This window comes from Ammospiza nelsoni, chromosome 2, assembly GCF_027579445.1.
Source record: "Ammospiza nelsoni isolate bAmmNel1 chromosome 2, bAmmNel1.pri, whole genome shotgun sequence".
Taxonomy (NCBI): domain Eukaryota; kingdom Metazoa; phylum Chordata; class Aves; order Passeriformes; family Passerellidae; genus Ammospiza; species Ammospiza nelsoni.
Genome location: NC_080634.1, coordinates 2,919,798 through 2,941,649, shown reverse-complemented (window position 1 = coordinate 2,941,649; position 21,852 = coordinate 2,919,798). Strand labels below are relative to the sequence as shown.

General features: G+C 38.3%; 1 protein-coding gene across 2 annotated transcripts in view; it reads right to left on the bottom strand.

Annotated features, from left to right (window-relative positions):
* Positions 1-21,852, bottom strand: part of EPHA3 (EPH receptor A3) — a 174,929-nt gene that overhangs the window by 118,278 nt on the left and 34,799 nt on the right. For both annotated transcript variants that reach the window (XM_059491578.1, XM_059491584.1), the window contains exon 3: positions 3,167-3,827. In XM_059491578.1, the coding sequence (XP_059347561.1) occupies positions 3,167-3,827 (661 nt within the window). The remainder of the gene's footprint in view (positions 1-3,166; positions 3,828-21,852) is intronic.

The window sequence follows — 21,852 nt, the reverse complement described above, 5'->3', positions numbered from 1 at the left end:
TAAGACAGATCTAACCTGATCTATTTGTCCTGTTTGATGGGAAACAAGTTAAAAGATTATTTTTTCCTTGGTTGGCTGAGGATCAGGATGGAGATCATTAGAAAGCATCAAGCTTAGTGTGTAGTTACAGCCAGTTGGGGGTTTTTCCCCCTAATTAAAACCCACTAATAAAAGAGAAGATGCCAGGAAAAGGTAGTTTGGTCAAAGTGACAGGAAAACACAATTTATAAAAGATATTGTGAGGAAGAAGGTCCGTTCAACCATGTAATATTTAAATAAGATTAAATAGAGAGGATCCTTGTGATGCTAAAAACCTGTAATAACAAACAGACTACAGTGTATGATATATACCATTTTAATTAACTAATAAATATATTAATTAAGGTAAAAAATGGGTATGAAAGGGTGCTTTTTCCAACTTGCTCCCCAACACATCTTACTTTACTTCAAACTCTAATTCTTCCAAAACACCGAGCAGGTGCACAAGCCTTTGCTAGAGGAGGAATTAAATCTTAAACCGTTAACCTCAAGTGTATCATTTTTGGGAAATCTTTGCTCTACAAACACACAATAAGGAGGACAAAGATGGTCACAGTGAAATTCTTTTGCTGACTGACAGGTAGGGATGTTGCTGCTGTACAGGAAAAATCACTCAACAGGATCCACAGCAGAACAATATTCCACCCAGAAAGAACCCATCAGCTGAGCTGGCTTTCATAGCTTACCCATAAATGTGTTATAAAAATGTGCACTAATAAGAAAAACTGGTCTGACTTTATGTTGACTTTTCCTGGTTATGCAGAGAAAAGAAAGCAGTTAAGGAAACTGGTGACATTTTTGTTATTTGGGAGGCCATGACTGTGTCTAATTTTCCAAGTACAAAGAAAAGCTGTTCTGAATGGAATTTAAATAGGCTCATCTTACACTATTAAGGTCCTTCCTTTTAATTCTCAGTGATAATCTTCTGCTAATGCAAAATGATATTGTTTATGAAACCTGCATTATGGAAACAAACAAAATCAGAAACCATCTGAACACAGGATCAAGTAGTGATTTCTTAAGATCTTGAGCTTGAGAAGCTCTTAAATGTTTTCAGCCACTGGGAAGACAATAACTTCTACTACTAATTATTGCTTCAGATTTCAACTAAAACTTATTTTTCCTAAGTTATGTCTTCATTCCAGCCCATGCCTGTAACAACATTCTGGGGTTACATTACCACAATCCTGATGCTACTGCCCTCTCAATGACAAAAAAACCAAACCAAAAAAACTCAAATAAACACAAAAATCCTTAAACAAACACAAAAATCTTTAAACACCCTACAAGATGGAGCAAGAGAAGAAGAGGAGAAAAAGAAAAGGAAAAATGCAGGAGCAGCCTTGATCTTGAAGTCAAAGCTGAACTGGTTTTCTGAGTTTTCCAACTCCTGCTGCACCATTGATACCAAAAAATGTGAAGTTTTGAGTGCTTTTAAAACATCACTTTTAAAACATCACTTCAATCACAGCACACTGAAAGGATCTGATCAATATGACTTCCAATAAAGGTTAGCAGAACATTCTATGTTACACCAGAATAAACCAGAAGGACCTGTTGCTATTGTTAATGGCTTCATCATTTAAAATCCCCTTGATCAACAATGAGTGAGGAAGAAAAAAACCAAACCAGAAAAATGTATTAATTCTATGGTCTGATTCTCTCTGCAGAACTCAGTAGGAGCTGCTTTGCCTGTCTCAAGCATTTGAGAACTTGTTTTTAATAAAAGTTTAGTTTAATTTATTTAGCTTTACTTTTGCTCAGTTGTAGTCTGTGCTCACGTGTGACTGAAACTAAACCAACAGCTTCCAACCATTTACAGGAACACAGGCTCTCCAGCAAGCAAGAATTTATACAGTGGATAAAAGATTCACTCATGTTTTAGCATTTCTAAGTGCAGCTGTAGGAGGCCCTGGAGAAAGGATTTCTGAACAATAAAATCCTCCCCTGAATTCAGCTCTTAACAGAAGAGCTTACTTTGTTTTTTATAAATAACAGAATCTAACCCCAGAAAAGCATCCTTGTACCTGGCTACTCAATTTATTCAAGGGCAAAAGATTATTTAAAATCTATTTAAAACAAAAATCAAAGGAAGAACACTCTTACCCCTTCCCCCAGATGTCCACCTGTCATTTTCTGAGAAAAAGTCATGGCTATGGTTTGTTGGGTTCTCAGTAACTCTCCAGGACTTGCTTGATATATGCATTGCTGTAGGACTAATTAAAAAGGAGCAGGCACTGTCCCAGCCAGGCTCAGAATACTTTAAATTTAATGTTCTACACATACACACACCCCACAGTAAACATTTCAGCTATTGTGCTTCCAACCATGTGATTTCCAGACATTACTGTTTAATTTTTACTTGTATATTTAACAGAAGACCCTTTGCTACAGCCAGCACCCTTCGAGGCACACTGTGAAAAGACTGATTCAGCACAAAGCTTCAAAATGTAATTTTATAAAAAGAATAAAAATATTAGCTACTACCATCTTGCTTGATACTAAAACTAGTAAATACAACATGCATTTCTCTAAGATTTCTAAGAAGGACCATTTCTGTAAAATATCCAAATCCCCAGTGTACTCTTTTCTTGGGAGCATTCACATAACCACAGTTAGCAGAAACCAAAAATTTGGAGAAGATAGAGTTAAAATACATGAGTACTTATGAATAAACTTGAACTATTAATCTTCCAAATGTATCTGCATTTAATATTTATGCTACAGGAGCAATACCATATCTTTTTTACCAACCAATTCCAATTAATCAACACAGCTCATTGGCAGAAATCATATGTCAAGACACAAAGTATAAAAGACAAGAAGACACTGCAAAAAAATCACTTTTTTGACACAAACATTTAAGAAAATGGAAGAAGGTCCAAGAGTGATAAGAGAGGCTAGATTTGCTGCACAATGCGCTACTAAAAATCAGCTGTTGACTCTTACCAAATATTTTTAGCAGATAGTTATTAGCACAGCTTGACCAAACCCCATTTGCACAGCAATTTTCCCACCTAACTGATATTTCTGCAGGGATTCAGAACCTGGAGAAAAGGAGCACAGCAAAGGGAGCAGGGCGAGCCCCAGCTCAGAGCAGAGCTACGGGCACGCAGGGCACGGTTACCTTGGCAGGCAAAGCCTCTCTCCTCGTAGCCAGCGTTGCACAAGCACTTCCCGATGGGCACCAGCCACTCTCCCTCCGTGCTGCAGTACATCTTGGGGGGCTCCTCCTCCTTGGAGTGGTTGACACAGGAGCCCCTCACCTCCACCAGCGACTGGGAGTCCATGGGCACCGTGTCTGGGAACATGGCCAGGTTCTTGACGGTGAAAGGGCACTTCTTGAAGTAGACCCGCACCGACACTAAGGCAACGCAGGCGCCCACGTCCTGGAAAGCCAGGTAGAAGCCCTTCCTGCTGATGGGCCCCACCTCACGGATCTCCGTGTTCAGCTTGAGGATTCGGTCGCCCAGGTCCATCTGGGTGAAGCTCTCGTCAGCCGCGATGGTGTCGATCTTTGTAAACTGGTGCTCCTTGAACTTGACCGAGTGGTCGTCGTCAGACTCCATGTAATAAAGGTTGAAGGTCTCTTTGCAGGTGCCCAGCACCAGGGGGATGCTGTTGCAGTCCCTCAGGGTGAACTTGAGCTCCACGTAGATCTTCTGAGCCGAGTTGCGCGGGATCCAGTTCGTCCGCAGCCAATTGTTCTGGCTGTGATCCATGACATTGCACACTTGGTAAGTCCTGATCGGAGTGTAATGCTCGTCAACACCGCTGATCTCTTCCCACTGCATCAACAAAATAAGAAGAAAAAGAAATGTTTTAAGATCAATTATTATACCAACAAAAATAATGTTTAGACCAAAAGCTGTGAAAAAGCAAAAATAACTTTGCTTGGGCATATCTATAAAATAAACAATCAGGTCTGGTTCAACCTTCTCTTACTTTTTTTCTAAATAAAAACTAAAAACATCTTAAATGATCACAGAATTCCCCATTAATAAGTCAGTTTTTACCAAGTTACTTCAAGGTGGATGAAAGAGATGCTACAGCTGTTTTGCATTACTAAAAACCTGTGATTTCCTAAACAATAAGCAGTGCTGTCCTTTCACCCACAATTCCATGCCTTTACAACAACTACACTCAGCTCAGATGGAGGAGATCCTCAAGGACCACACATATTTGCACTGTTAGAACCAGCTTTATATCTAAGATTAAACAAAAACCAATGGCTCCAACTGAAATTTCATACAGTTGCAATAAAAATGTTACATTTCTATATTTATTCAAAGCATGACAATTGATTTTCCTTGGGATAAATGTACTCTGGACAAACAATAACTCTGGAAACTGGGTTGAGTTGGTCTAAGACATACTACCACTTCACCATATCTTGATTAGGTGGTTTTTCAGTGCACTACATAGGGTTTGACATAGGAAAGATTTTGGAAGAACACAGGGTTATGATTTGTTTTTACAGCAGTCCTCAGCTAACAAACTCTCTTGACCCAAACATGAAGGAAGGGGTTTCCTACTTGAGAATTACTCAGATACCAGTCCTACCTGGTTTCCAAAGTCACACTTAAGAAAGAGGAATATTTATCACTCACAAGAAAAAATAAAAAAAAAACCTCACAACAAAAACTGGAGAATCAATGTCAGAAGTCACTGCCACTCTTGAGGAATGGAGACAAAGAAGAATTTCTACCAGAAAAACATCTTCCCTCAAAAATCAAGTCATATCAACTTCCTATTTAAGATCTCAGTCTGGTAATAACTTGTTTTATATAAGCACCTTTTGTTACAGGACTTTACTGTAGTGCAGACAGTAGGAGAGGAAAGAAGTATTCCCACTATAGAGACAAAAACCATGGTGCAGAAGTGCTTACAGTTTCTTGGGTTTACAATGCGGGTATATCACACACATATACAAAGGAAGGAAAAAAAGCATGGACATATCAGAGTAGCATCTGAGAGTTCTCAGTCTCAACCCACTAATTTAAGGAAGTTTTGATCTAACTAAGAGCTGGTCTGCACAATGAAATTGTCCACACAGCACTGAAGATGTGATTTTAAACCATGTCATTAAACCAGCAGATAAAAACGGTGTAAATACTCTTTCCTTTAATTGAAACCAAGTTTACTGCAATTCACTTTACAGACCTGACTATACACAAGTTTTATCTCTTCCTGACTAGTTCAACAGACTTTAAAACACAATCTTGGATGTGTTTACAGCAGCTGATATGCTACAGCATGCCATAACAGAATATATTTCCAAAAAGAGCCAGCAGCGCAGGGACTTTTTAAATCAAAATTACCACACTGGAGCCCATGGCCACTTGAGAGCTCGGCACCAGCCACACAAGGATGAGCTGCTGCCCGCAGAAGAGACAGCTGGACCCTGGCTCCCAACCTCTGCCAGCTTCCCAAAAGTGAGTGAAGGACCCTCCTCTGACAGATGTCCTTGCACAAGCACAGGCCCTGAGCCAGCGATCCAACCCTGCCTCAAAGAGCCATAATTGCCTCAGTGAAGCTGGATGCACTGATTCATCTGCAGCTCTTACCTGGACAAATAAATACTGAGTAACAACACCTGGATGAAACTAGATAGGATTATATAATGAGACCAAATTTTAGAGACATTTTAAGCAGCTCGCACTGATTCAGAAGTCATTCAGCGGTTATCATTTCCATATAATTTCTAATCAGTTCTATTTAAAATGTCCAGAGGGAGATAGAGCCAAAACCAGGAACTGGCACAGTTTAAAACATCTCCACAGGAAGATGTTAGTTTTATGAACAAGTCTCATGATAAATTTTTTTGCCAGAAGCTTCTTATCCAACAGACTTTTGCATGTAGATATAGGACTTGCATAACAAAGGCAGTATCACTACTATGTTGTTAATCCAAAAGTTTCAATTATTAATTTAATGCAATTATAATTTCAGTAATTTTCAATGAAGATCAAATTGCCTGGAAGTCTGTGTTAGTCCACTTACATCAACAACAAAATTTTAGATTGATCACTTAAATGATGAAGCATTGCTGAAGGGAAATGTCACTCTCTCAGTGCTAATTTGACTAAAATACTTTAACAGTTATAAAATTGTGGAGATTGCAGCTATTTCATTAGAAAAAGATTAAATAACTCACCAAAACTACAGGAAGAGCATTCAAATCCCAACATGTACTTTTGGGAATTCAATAATTATCATTATCTAAGTAAAAAGCAAGCAGTACATTTGCATTGTTCATACATTGCAACTGTTCCCATTAAACCTCTGTATTGCCATTTAAAGGGATCCTAATGTTAAACAGATAATCAAGGACATTGAGGGTTTTTTACTAAGTAAGGTTTCTCAAACACCTGTATTCCCATTTATTTTAATTTTATTTTGGTACCTCCCATGTCCGTCTGTTTTATTATTTTCCCTTCTTAATTTCATCCCTGGAATAGGAATTTATCTCTACTTATTTTTTTAAATTTTTTAAAAGAATTTTTGTAACTATTATAACTTTACAGAGCAAACTGAACACATGAATTGCAAGTACCAAAATTGCTAGAGAGGAAATTAATAGGCAAGTCCTAAATTCTGGAATGATGAAATGATGGGACTATCCTCCTCCAAGCCCAATAGGAATGATAAATTCAAAATTTTTTAGGAAGATGTTTATAAAAGAGTCTCAGTGACACTATGAGAGAATGATGTGGGCCACAATTTCTGAATTCATATTATTACACAGTATTTATGTCATATTCCTCTGATGCCTTCAGGCGTTTTCAATACTTTTGAAGCATTTCCAAAAGTGCCATAGCACCACTCCCTTCCCAGCATGTAATCTGGCTTTTGGAAAATGTTCTTTTTACTTTTCACTATTTAAAATCTTCTTTGGATACTGTTAATGACAGCAAACAAGAGATTGCTTTCAGTGGTGGAGAAAAATGTCCAGATCTCCAGTGAGAGGGTCTAACTCATGTCTCTGAGTGACAAAGTTGAGCCAAGAAGGATTTTCTTCTCCAAGATCTGGCACTGTGCTGGACTTAAGACTTTGGTTTATTTCTTGCAATTTCTTTGCAAAAGGAAATGCAATTTCTTTACAAAAGGAAATGTACAGAAGTGAATGTAGGATGTTTCTGGGATGCCATGAGCAGCCTCAATGAAAAGCTCCCTCTCAATGTGGGAATCTAGGACATGAGTGATCTCAATTCTTGCATCCTGCCTGTGACATCACTTTTTGTGTCTTTTTATTCATCATAGTTTAAAAAAAAAATCTGAATTACAATAAGAAACAGAGGGATATTTTGTGATTTACAATACAACATATATGCAACTGTGTGATTGCAAAAAAATCCCCATTTTTCAGTCAGCATCACATTGCCATCAAACTCTTTAACTACAAAGTATAAAACTGCAAATTGAGATGAGCATTAGAATAATTCAAGTCTAAATAAAAAAAAGAACCTCTCCACATGCTGTTTAAAAGCTTAACAAAATAGTAGCAGGATGCAAGAGCTCTGAAAGGTTGCTATTAACAAAAACCCTGTGATGACCATATTATAGGAGAATGCATTCCAGGCCAGCTCATCAGTATGGAAACTTTCCTGATAACATCACCAAAGATGCTGATTCAAGGCCCATAAATACCAACCAACTGAGATCAGAGGACAGAGAATGATCTGATTTGGGATTTTAAGAAACTTTAAAAGTACCATGGAAAATTTTTTTCTGCATTTGACATTCAAAAATCAATGAAACTACCTCAGGCCACTGGCTCTAGCCAGAGGTTTTTAGTTTTTTCTAAGTGGTAAATGGAAGAATAAATTGCATTGCAAGAGCTTTCTGATTAAGTTATACACACAGTGAAATTATCATTTCCATCACATAAACCTTCATAAGACACAGACTGTGGGTACACTCATAGCTTCAACCTAAAACTTGGTTTCTTCATAGCTAAGCAAAAGAGTTTCAGAATTGCAACCAAGACAAAATATTAATATCTTGTCTGTTGAGTGCTCAGGTGACATGAGAAGCTCATTTAGAGTACCCAGATACTACACTTCCCTAAGAAAAACTGAGGTTTAGCATTTTACCATACACCTAGCCCCAAATTTATCCTAAATTATCCAAGCCAGTCAGATCTGTGTTCCATACAGTTATGCTTCTGAACTTTTAAAGAACTGTGAAATAAAATAAAAATTAAAATAAGTAACTGTCTTACAGAATCTAAACACACATAAACAATATTGAGAAAGCATGAGTGCATACCTTATCATGGGACTGCTCAACTAATAATCAAACCAAACTGCAGAAAGATGAGGAAGACCATCTTTTCTCCCCCATCTCTAATTGGCAGACAGAAGAGTACTTCATCATCAAATTTGTAAGGACAGCTGATTCTCACCCATCAGCAAGCAAAAGCCTCTTAATCACAGTGAGGTAAAAAGGTCACCACAAGGAGGAAAACATCTGACTTCCTAACAGACATCTGAATCCAGCATTCAAACACCCCTTCAGACAAAAAAAAGTATTTACAGCTTCATTTCTTCCCCCTAAGCTATATATCTCCTGGAGAAGCAGGTTTTAATCTTATTTATCTCACAGGTTAAGCAGATTTTCTGGCAAGTTCTCAACACAACAGTCCCCATAGCTGAAATCTGTACTGAACAATAATTTTTATAAAAGCACCTTTCTCCACAAGCATTGAATAAACTAGGTTAGATTCAGCCTCTAAGTGTGGCTGTTTCAGAGATGGAAATTTATCCAAGACAGATCTCACACAAAGCTGTGGATGTGGCAGTCTGAAGTGAAAAAAGTGTCTTCAAAGAATTATTTCACACAATGTTAGATATGACATTTAGCTCATAACAATCAGCTCCTCTAAATTTTCAATACTAACACATATAAACAGTATCAGGTTGTTCAGCACCATCCTCTGCTTTACCTAATGCACTACCCAGCACCAAAAACTGTATGTGGCCACCCACACAGGCAGTGATTACAAAGAAATAATCAGGACACAGTCAATCAAAAGTGGGAAGAATCCACTTCTCCAAAGTGTTTGCTGGCTAGCTAAACAGGAATATATCCTTCATCCACATTCATGCCTCAGTTTTCTAAGAAATAAATTAGGAACAATTTAACAATGGGGCGATAATTTTGGTACTATTTTAGCTATTTCTGGAACCATAATAATGATGCCAGCATTAAAAAAAAATAATCAAAGAATGAGCAAATGCAGAAGCATCAGCAAGCAGGATTTTTTAAAAATGAAACCATTACTTAAACGGGAAAACAACACCACAACAGAGAAAGTGAAAAACATCTGTGGCACAAGAACACTTAAAAATTCACATTTGAAAAGCCCCTGCAGTTTCTTGTTTTGGATTTGCCAGCAAAACACATAAACAAAAAAAATATTTACATCAAAATGCACAAAACAGGTGCATAATATAGCATTTCCCTGCTAGCCAGTCTTTCAGAAAAATGTATTTTTACACAATGGCATTTCCTAGAGAAATCCCAAACCACCCCACATTCTCCTATTGTCATTAACACAACACTCAATGGAAGTGAAATTCAGTAGTGTTGTGCTGAATGTAACTGTAAAAAGCACCAGCTGGCTGCATTAGAAATGGCAACCTTCCAGGTCTCAAATGTCTTATTTATATACAATGGAATCCTTCCAGCTGTTTAATATTTAGGGCTAATAAATATAATTGGCAGTACTACTGCACAAGGGCAAGGAACACAAATCCATATAAAACTACTTCCCTACAGAAAATCTCATTTGTTCTTAGATGATTAAACCAAAGAAGGATACAGAGTTCTGAGCAAATTTTACATAGCAGACTTTTTTCCCCCTTTAATCCAAATAATATTTGCTTGTTTTCAAAGTGCAAAACTGAACAGAAAAAAAAAAAAGGCAAACCAGGCATCCTTACTCCAGCTGCTCCTGGAGCAAAGTGTCCTTCAACCAGTGCCTTACACAGGGCATAAATAAGTAAACTGGCAATGCAGAAAGACAAGAAACAGCAATGTTGGATCCAGAAAATAGTCACACCACACCAACCAGTCCAGAGGTGAGACTTATTCCCAATTTTGTGCAGGAAAATTTTACCCCTCTCGCAGGAGCAGATTAACCCTATACTGAGCAGGAGGTGAGCAGAACACAGCCAAGAATGGAAATGGAAGAGTTGTATGCTGAAAACTTTGTGTCCCTATTTCCAGATTTGCAGCAGATTTGATGGTGGCAAAGCCACCCCAGCGTGGTGTCACCCCAAAGTGACACTGCAAAGGTTCCTGCTCAGTGCAGCAGTTTCCCTCAAGCTCCAGAGGATCTCCAATTCCAAGGAGCTGGAATTTTGCACAGCCATGTTCACATGAAAACTGAGGAAAAGCCCCAGGATCTCTGGCCTCCAACACAATAAAAGCTTTAAAATCTCAACACGGGATGTAATCCTGCGCATAAAGGCAAGAACTGTGACTCTGCCCCTTCTGAAAGATCTTGATTCCACAGAAATCTTCAACTCCCTGGCACAACCCAGATGGGGAGCTAATCTAGAAATGGAAACCTTTAATTTGGGTGAGTGACACATAGCTAACGCTTCATAGGTCCACGTGAGGCAACAATTTAATCTGAAACTCAAACAACTTCCATGACAGCTGGAGCCCACAATGAATCCCATAAAAGGCTGCTCAGAGTAATTACCATAATTTAAAGGTATTTGGGTTATTTTGGTTTTAACTTTGTTCATATGGCAATGTTCTTTTTATATCCTTTATAAAGGATATATTATCCTTATCCTTTATATATGTTCTCTTTATCTCTATTTATATCTTTTCAGCTGGGCAATTACACATTCACATATCTCCATGTTTCCATCTTTAGAATAATTTCTTAATAACTACTTGAGGAGGCTTCCTTTTCATTCATGAGTTTATCCTTTCATTGAAAATTGCATTCTTCAGTAGAGGCATTTAAATTATACTATGATATTCTTCTGAGTTGTCAATAAAATACATTTTTCCTTCTGAAGTTGCCTCTTTATTCCTGTAGAAGGCAACACACCTTAAAGAAAAGAGCATCTGAAATCCTGTCTCAGCCATCATACCTCCCCTTTAATGAGCACAAGCCAAAAATAGTTATGTATATAACTGAAAAGCATAATATTCATATTGTTTCCTCCAATCCCTTGCTTGGGAAGTACTGCAAAAAAAGGCAATAAATAAAAATAGCACACGTACTATTTTTTAAATATAGCTATCATATAGGGTCTTGAAAATTAAAACATGCTAAAATCAGACAAGAGTCATTATGCTTAAAAGGCTAAGTTAAAAATACCTCCAAAAAGGTAATTATTCTTTTGTCAACTGCTGAGTCAAAAGAGAGATGGTAATTATTATATTTTTTACTGTGACTCTATGGAAATTAATTTCCTCACCATACAATTAGGAAAAGTTAGTTCTGTGCACATATTTCCAGTTATTCTAATTGAAAAATATGCTTAATACAGGAACTCATATTTCATTGACATTTCATATTTTCTAAAGATAAATTTGTTTCAGCTGAACAAGAAGAAAGTAATTAGACTGGGAATTCTGGAGATAGTCCAGATATCTTCTCAACCTCTGGCTGAGACACTCTTGATTTCTCAAGGCTCTAAAGCATTATTAAACAATTACCTTCCCTGTGTCAGGCTAGGGATGAGAGAAGAACTCATGCCTAATTTAATATGAGATGAATAAACAGAAGTAACTCAACCAGGATTTTAACCAAAGACTCTTGAGGAGCAATGGCATTAGCTGATGTTCACAGTTCTATAGTGTAGCAGTAAATTGGAGATAGATCGTTTCCTAAAAATTCTGTTTGTTACTTGATAAATTGTCCACACTGGGAACTACAAAATAGCATGCCAAAAAATATGTAGTTTTACCTGTAGAAACAAAACAAAACAGAACAAAAAATAAACGCTCAAAGTCAACCAACCATAAAAACCTCCGAAAGTTCATCATACTTTAACAGCTTACAGGTGCGTTCAAATCCAATCTTGGGTAAACAGAAGCTCATTAGACAAAACAGCTGACAAATACACAAACAAATACTTAGGAAAAAAAAAAATCTGGTAACAGGTCATTGAAAGCCCAAGGAAGAGCCAAATGTCTCTAGGAATAGGACACATCCAATACTAAAAGGTATTGTTATGTTTTAGAGTAGGCTCACAAGAACTTCAAATTCAAAGGTCATCAAATAGAGATATTTGTGTACTTGCTCTGTGGGAGGTTGAGAGACATCAACAGGAACAGAAACTCCTGAGCTATAATCCTACTCACCAAATTCTTCCATTAGGCCTTGCATGTAAATATGAGGCTTAAATTTCATTTTCTACCTTACAGTGGAGAACAGAATGCTTCCAGAAATGCACTGCAGTAATTATCAGTGGCACCAATACTTTACTGCAGAGATTAAGCATGGTTCAGAGAATTACCCTAAAGATGAAGAGTGTTCATTAGGAGTAATGCCAAAAATAGTTCCATATATTACCTTTAATTTCCTCAAGCTTCATTTCTTTGTCATAATGTTGGATATGAAAACACTCAATAGTACTGCACTGCAAGTTTGGTATTCAAACACTCAAAATTGCCTCACTTCTAGGTCCGGCTGTTAGAAAATAAAGTTAAGTTTTCACTGCTCTCAGTAAGACACTGATTACATGCACGTGAAAAGCTCAAAATGAAAACAACTGCACAGGAGAGAGGTTTGTTATTTTTTAACACAAAATACACTAAATATATGGAAGTCTGCTGGGAATGTGCATCAATAAATGCGTGTTTGACTCGGTTCTCTGCATTTGGGACTTCAGAGAGGAAAAAAAAAATCAGACAAAGATTTCAGTGTTTTATTTACTTTGCTGGATTGTACTCCAGAGGTGAAAGTTTACTCAGAACCAGAATACAATGAGCCCCTGTATTTGCCATCCAGGTAGCCTTGCAGAAGTAACCACATGGCCTTCCAGGATGTGCTGATGACCTCCAGAGGAATGGGTGAATCACAACCCAAAGGAGGACAGACAAACCAACCTTCTCCCTGTCTCTGGTCTTTTCCTGCCCCAAGGTCACGGACTGTGTCAAATGATTTATGTTTCTGATAAAGAATCAATTTCAAGGCTCTGAGATAAGGCCATCACAGCCTCTCTGGGTGAGTTAAGTCTTTGAAGTCCCATAAACCAGAGATAAAAATTACATTTTAATATACTTGATTAGACAAGCTACCACATGTATGCAACACTCTTTCAGAACTTCAGCTTCAGACCGTTCTTCCCAGGGTCCCACTGAACCATTGTAAGAGTGAAAATCAAAACCCACAAAGAACCTGAGCTGTCAGGAGTTCCTTCCATTGCTGGCATCAGAATTCTCCCCTAGAAGATGGATGGGACCTAGTGAGAAAACCAGGACATGAAAACATTTGGAATGTGCTTCAAGCCACAGGAAACAGGAAAAATCGAGTATCACTGCTGATTTATAACCCATGAAACATGGGCAGGAACACAGATTTACTGATAGGCAATGAAGTCCAGAAGTGCATTTCAGAGTTGTTTCATATTCACATGTCCCAGAGCCAACATCCCAACTGGGAATGTTTTGGGAAATGAGAACTCCAGCTTGAACTGAACCCACATGCCACTTAGAGTAGCAGAAAAAGAGATGGAGAACATAGGAAGCTGATAACCATAACAAGAGAAGTTCTATTTTTAAGTGATACTGAATGAAATATTGCTGATGAGCCTCAGTGGTGCTGCATCCAAAAGCAAAGGAGTCATGCAAACAAATAAACCATCAAATAAACATTATCTTGGACTACACCAAGCTTCATATTCCATATACCAAAATTTCAAGTGTAAAAACTAAAATTGTCATGAAAAAGCAATTTGTGCCCCAAGCATACCAAAATTTGTTTATCCATTTCAATTGTCAGAAAAAACAAGAAAAATCAAACTAAAAACCCAAAACATACCTTTGAACACAAAGGAGTATTTTATGCAGGTGTTGTTAAACACACACTTTATACCTGGGAGTTTCATAATTTATGCATTAAACATTCTGGAATATTCCAATCTGCTAATTTTAGATGCAATATTATTTTCTAGTAAGTGAGAAATTGTGTTTACTGTAATCACACTGTACTTATTTCACTACATAAATAAGAACACTTCCAACAGAAAAATAATTTTGTTGCCATTATTGGTAAGACTGTTATTTACTTAAATTGAGTACAAAAAGTCAGTGAAAAAGCTGCAAAATAATTTTTCACATGCCTAAAAATAATTTAAACACATTTAACATTTCATTCACTATATACAGATATTTGGGAAAGAAAATAATAAAATACTATTTATATGCTTACTGATACCACAGTTTTAGAAGAAATTGCTTAGACTTAGAACTTCTACTAAACATAATTACGTGGGCAGAGAGTCCAAGAAGTTAAAAATATAAGAACTCTTTTTTTAAAAATAGTAAGGCATAACTTTCTGTTATAAAGGCCATATTCTATATACCACATATATTTATTTTGTATTGTAATTTCTGTCTGTAATTAAAGCATTTTTGACCTCAATAAAAAGGATAAATTGTTTGTATTACACTGTCTGGGACATTTTGGATACAAGCTTGTATTTCTCAAGACGGCCTAATACAATGTTATAAAGCATAAATTAAAATTCACTGCCCTTAAGAAATAACCACTGTCTGGGTAAGGCAAAATAAAACAACACAAATAAAATACCTGGCTAAAATACACTCTCTCTCTGATGTCTTTTTCCTGTGAAGAGTATAGAAATGTGCATCTGACCTCTAAGCACCACATGGAAAACTGAACTTGCACAGTAAGGGAAGTCATGGCCCTACACAGCTTAACTGCTGATTCTGCTCAGTCCTGTTCCTAAAATGTCCATTCTGGGAGCTGATATGAGGAAAAATCTGTCTACATGTCAACCTAGCAAAAACACACCAGAAACAGAACACAGGGAAACAAACCAACCAAACAGCCTTAAATAAAGACACAGAAATGGCTGCTATGATCAACAATCACAAAGTGTTAATTCCAGTTCCTAGGCTGGGACAGGAAGAGAGGGCTGGAGAGTAGAGAAATCCTGAGGAATCAGCCTCCATTCCTGTGAAAATAATTGAAAAAGCAATCCTAGGAATCACTTCCAAGCATACAAAGGACAAGGAAACCATCAGGAGAAATCAGCAGAGTTTCACCACTTTCTCCCATAACAAGCTGACAGAGAATCTGAGAAAACACAGTTGAGCAGACAGGGAGGTGAACTGAAACTGAATAGCCAAGTTTAGGAGGCTGTGATCACAAAGTCTGTATGGAGACACCCCAAGAGTCTAATCCTGTTCAACATCTTCATCAACGGTCTGGGTGATGGGGCTGGGAGCACCCTCAGCAGTTTGCTGGTGACACAAAATTCGGACGAGCGGCCAAAACGCCAGAGGGTCATGCTGCTACTCAGGGGACATTGACAGGCTGGAGAGATGGGCTCAGAGGAACTGCAAAAGGTTCAGCAAGGGAAGTGCCAAGTTCTGAAGCATAGGAGGAACAAAATACTCAGAACTTTCCCTTGGCAAAACTGGATTCCTTTGCCACATCATTAGCTCACCATGACCCAAACAGAAGATGTGCACTTTGGTAGAGACATCTAGAGCCACAAAATTGCTTTCTAGTTTCCCCTCTGTCCTGAGGTGACTTTATGATGCTGAGTTGTATCCCCACTCATCTGTTTAGCCCAGAAATAAGTTTTGCACCTTTAAGATTGGTTCTGAGAGTGAAGGTAGCGAGCAGAAGTGCGGAGTTTGTTTTCAGAAACTGCACTCACTCCTCCCCGTTGCTATGTTGTCTGCAGCATGGACAGACAGCAGGACAGAGCTCTCCTTTGCTTTTAGTTAGTTTTTAGCTAGCTGAGGAAGAGAATTTCACTGGACTGTGGTTTTTCATTTCCTTGGAACTGATCAGTCCCACTCTGGACTGAAAACCCAGAAAAACACCAGGAGCTCACCCCTGAGGACCAGCAGGTCAGGCCTGGGCCGCAGCATGTGCAGCACCAGAGAGACTGATAACAAATTGAGCAAACTACAGCCCACAAAGGGGACTTGCTGAGTTTGCCATCTCTCCAGAACAGTGAGAGGTTTTCCTGTTTAATATTATTCATTTTTTATGCTTGTGAATGAATTGCTTGTTAAACAGCTTTTTCCACCTTTCTCCAAGGAAATATTTTGCTGTACCATCTGGCGGAGAGGCCGCTTGAATTTGTGTTCTAGAGGAACCCCTTTAGAGGTTTTGTCCCAAATTGGCCCTAAACCAGGACACCCTCCCAGGATGGCAACACTCAATGCACTGCAGCAAGGATCCAGCACTGCTGCTGTCCTGCATAATTCACAGCCACCTCATGGTGATTGTCAGGAGAGCCCCCGAGTGTGTCACAAAGCATTGGACCGTGCAGGTGAATTGTCCATCTCAGCAGCAGCAAAGCACAGCACAAACAGCAGTGAAACAGTCCAGCCCTGCAGGTGATTTAAGGTTAAACCAGTAACTCAGCAGCTATGCATGCACCAGGTCACCAAGTTGCTTCATTAAATGATGATGAGAGGACTCCCATTCCAGCCAAGCATGAGAAAACAGAGTGTGCCCTGAATACCTGTGCAAGGCCTTTTGTTCCTACATAAAAGCACTTTCCCAGACACCTTCTGTGATTCCTCAGACCCAATGAGAATTTTCTGTTCCTGGAACCTATGGGCCCTGTCTCCTCCATCAGCAGGGAAGGTATCCTCACTCCACAGCAGGAACACCATCTCTGTCAACTATTTCCAGGCTATACTGAGCAGCCACTTATTTAAATAATTGTAATTCAATCATGACAGTGATGCCTTGTGAAGGCTGCCCTAGAACACAGGTTAGACAGAGTTAAAGAATAAAGTAGGGATTTATTAAAAGGCCTCAATGGATGCACCTTGGGCAGCACGAGAGTCCTGCCAGGGCCACACCCAAGATGAACCCAAATGGTCCCAAAATGCCCGAGCAGTCACGGGGTCTCTTACTTTGATCAGTTCTCCTCCATATTTGCATATTGGAGATAATTGTCCAATTACAGCTTTAGCCCATGAAGTCCCATCCTTGTTTTTCTCTCTTCAGCCCCATGGTGTTTGTGCTCTTGGGCTTGAGATTTGGAGAAGGAATTGTTTTGTCTCCCTACTCTGTGAAGAGAATTTACCATCCCCTAATATGAAGCTCAAAAGTACACAGTAAAGCAGCAGAGAATCTGAAAAATATAAAAGCTAAAATACTGAGGCACAAACAGGAATTCTGGGGTGACTGCACATGCGTGTTCCAAGGAAGGAATCAAACAAACCTATGCCATAGAAACAACCTAAAATCCATGCAAGTGTTTCTGGTTTATGATCACAAAATACAAAACTTAAAATTGAAAATTTAGATAGAATTGAAATTTTTTAGGATGCACTAAATTACAAATAAACTGAGATTTGCACAATAAAGGCAGATTAGCTGTGGAAAAAGGAACAGATCTCAGAAATATCTACCCTAAAAAGTAGGTCACCTGAAGAAAAAAAAAGTTTAATGTTCCTGAAAGTGACATAATGGCATTTTTTTTTGTAGCAGACAAGTACGGGAAAGTATTTTTGCCGCTACCTTTATTACTTGAAAAGTGGTAGTACTGAGAAGGACCAATTCCATTGTGAAAGGCATAATAGGAACATGTAAGAATGACTCATCTCTGTCCATAAGAAGTTTTGTTTGAATGGTAGATGCTATTTTATAGCACAGATTTGAGAGAGAGGGCCCCATGCCTCTCCACAGTGAATTATCACAGCAGAAAGAATAGAACATTTCTCAAAACAGAAGTTCATGTTTCATCAGACTAAACAGTATCTGTAATGTCCTGGTTTAAAATAACTACAAGCCAGAAAATTCAAGTGGACTTTTCTGTAACAGTCGAATACAAACGTCTGAGCACACAAATGGAGTGAGTCATCTTTTAATGATATTATTTTCTGAAAATAGAGGCCTGAGCTAAGAAAAGGGCAATCAAAACTATACAGAAATTTGACTGAAATAGTGAAGAAAAGTTGAAACAAAGTGTCATAAGAAGATTTAGTGGAAAGCATTGTTGGCTTTCATTGGCTAAGAAACAAAAAACCAAAGAAGTCTGTTGGGAAAAAAATTAATTTGATTCTTTGTCTTACACCCGGAAAGGAAAATATTAAATATGGCACAATGTGAAACATGTATACAAAACCCCCTGAGATCCAGGAAGCTATACCAATTTAAATTACCCTGTGCAATTTTTTCGTTTCACTTAACCAGACAATCTCAAACAACCCAAAATCCTACTCTTTTCTTGCAGGAGTACAATACATTATTCAGCAGTCATTTAAAAAAATTAAAAACACATTTATCTTCCTGAAAGTTGCTAACTGCTGAACACAAAAAATTGTTCTACAATGCAGAAATGAGGCAAAGAAATATTCCCTATACTAATTTTGTGCCAGCCCACTCTCACTCTTCCATTTATTTTCCAATGAGGAAGAACTGGTTTCCTTAAAAGTAACTTGTGGTATTCTGTTGGGGTTATCTTTGGTTTTTTTCTGCTTGGTTGCCCTTTTTCTTTAAGGGGAGGAGTGTGGGACAAGCACAACCCAGCAGCTCCCAGGTGATAGGAACCATTCGCCTGCTCCCTTGGACAGCAAAGCCCCTTTACGTCCATTCTGCACAAACAGATTCCAAACAGCCCTGCAATTATCAGTAATTTCAATCAAGTGACCAAAGGAAAGGTTGACTTGGAGAAAAAGAAAGCATGGCAACCAATTAATGTGTCAAAGCAGCACTCTGCTCTGTTAATGAAACTTTAGCAAGGACACAAGAGTGATTTTTGGTGTCCAGGCTTGAGGACCAGCACTGAGTTAGATTAAATAATTCCATTTTGTTTCCCTGGGGATCAACAGCACCTGAATACCTCTGTCCGCGTCCCCTCTTGCCCAGCAGGAAACTGAAAACATCTGAAGATGGGTAAGAACAGAAGGAGCTCGTGGCACAGCACTGAACAGGAGGGAGACACGATGAACAACCTGGTTTTTCTGTTTAAGGTCATACAAAAAAAACCATTAAAAACCACCAAAAAGCTCAGCCCAAAAGCTCTCCAAAAACAAACAAACAAAACGCCCCCAAACCAAAACAAACAAAAAACTAAAACCAAACAAAAAAAAAAATCCAACCCAGAAAACAAAAGAGCCAAACCAAACCAAAATCTATTACCTAACCCTCTCCACACACCCCACACTCTGTGCAAATGTTGGAATGCAAAAGATAACCTTTGAGGCAGCTATCCTCATGCTCAGTCCATGTGTGACAGATTGAGATACTAACAGTAAATAAGTTTATTTGCTTCAAAGAATATGTTCTCCTCAAAAAACCTTATTGCACTCTGCTTCCATCTGGGTAAAACCAGTACATGGTTTAATCCTATTGCCTCAGAGAAATTATCATTTTCAGTTTGTTTTTTTATGGGAAAGGAGTACACTGCAAAAAAAAAAAAAAATAAAACCAATAACTGCAAATTACATGAAAATCTACCACCAAGATTTTCCCATCACAAAGAAAAGCCCACATGAAACACTGTTCAAAGAACATACAAAAAACCCCAACAAACATTCTTCCTCTTCTTACTTGGCATAAGAGCACTTTTTTCCCTCAGAAGACATCATTCACCCTGATTAGTTTATATCACAAAAAAACCCAAAAAACCACATTAAATATATTGAAGTGATTTGTGAAGAGTAATTTTATAAGTAAAGAGTAAATTACTCTTGTTCCTATGACCACCTAAAAATCTAGTTAGTTTCAGGACCACTGAAGAGTCTTTTCAGACTGAATTATTTACCTAAATAAATCTGGTAAGCTTTTCATTTCATGACACTGAGGTGTGGAAATCCACCTGTGCTCCAGGGTGCACAGACATGGTGATACCACCTAATTCAGTGATTATTCCTCCTTACCACAGGACCCTTGAGTTCTAGAAGAGTGGGAAATCCTGATGAATGGCAAGATCTGCTCTGGATTCTAATACTTCTGGAAAGATTTTGAACATGGTAATCCAAATTCAGGCCACAGGTCAAGGATCCCCTTGATTTTCTAGAGAGGAATGCAGCATCCTCTTAGCTCTCTCTTAGGACAGCTGTTCTGCAGAGAGAACACCAGGGTCAGCTGTAGGAGCTCAGCAGTCGTGAGAAACGGCAGAATCCAGAATGAAGAAGACAACAAGAGAGGATCTGAGCCGCAATTAAAGGGACTCTGAATTGCTCAGGCTTTCATTCATTTCACCTTTTACTTCTGCCATCTTTGGCATTTAAGATAAAAATAACCCATGCTAGGTAAATATTTTGCCTGAGTGAACAAGGTGCATAGGCAGTGAATCAGCATTTAATACTAGAATTTACTTTTATTTAAGTTTCTGGACTAAAGGCTCTGAACATAGAGTGATTCCCCATGTTTTCTTTCTCCAGCCTCATCCCACATCAATACAAAGCAGCAACTCCAGAGACCACGGAGATGAAATAACACACAAACAAAAACCTTCAGTGATTTTAGGTGATTTGGACACAGCTCATAGAGATGTTTACAAGAAAAAGTATCTGATCATACAAACTTGTTACCCCAGCAGAACTTCTCTTAGGAACAGAGATCTGGCTTGGATAGGCTTAAAACTCCCCTAGACTCGTATTTTGCCAAGGCATCCTCAACATAATAGAGTTCACTGCCCAAGTAGGTGTAAGTTTCTGGTGAAATATTAGGATTGGCATTGGAAAAATCACTAGAAAAACATTAATTACATGTAGAAGCAGAAGGTTAAAGACCAGCTAGAAGCTAGAAAACTTATTATATGCATTCTATTGAAGTTTGCATAGTGTTTAAGGTCCAATTAAATGCATAAAATGCCTTTCACCAAGAAACGCTTTTAAAACACAACACATGCAGCAGCAGTTGACAAGCTCAAAAATTTAAATCCTTATTGTAACAATTCTACTTGAAGCACACACAGAACTGAAAAAAACAGACCAACTCTCAGGCTGTCAGCTCTCCCCTAAATTTATTTATATGCTGACCTTGTATTTCAGTCTAAAAAATCTTTCTTTAGAGCCACATTTGTCGCAGAGAACTTTACTCACAGTGCTGTAATTTCAAGGCTGTGAGTAGAAGCCAAATATTCTCTGGATGGAGAGACTGCTGGTCACAGCTCAGGTATGGAGTCACTGACCTGAGCACTACCTTGCACCCTATTTTAATCAATTTATTAGGAACAAATTCAAAACTACTAAACATTTGTTCACTAGTCCAACAAGATACAAATGTGCGGGAGTCCAGAAGATAAGGGAATATTAATTAAAAATAACTTTTCCCTCTTCAATAAACACATTTAATTTCAAAAGAGCCTCACATCTACCCGCACCTAAACCCATATATAGTGAATTACATAGACAGAAATGAGCATTCAAGCCAGAGAAAGAAAACACCTCTGAGGACCTCAGAAGCACTAACTACGCTACAATGAAGGAATCTAAACCCAATCTTTCTGTTTCTGCTTTAGCTTTGCTCTGCTAATGACACACAGCTGTATTTACACCGCTGAATATTGACATCAAATGTGCCTGCAACCTGTGTTGAGATAAGCAATGCATCTTGCTCATTTAACATTAACTTTTGGCTCTGCTGACCTGAGTTTTCAAAATGCT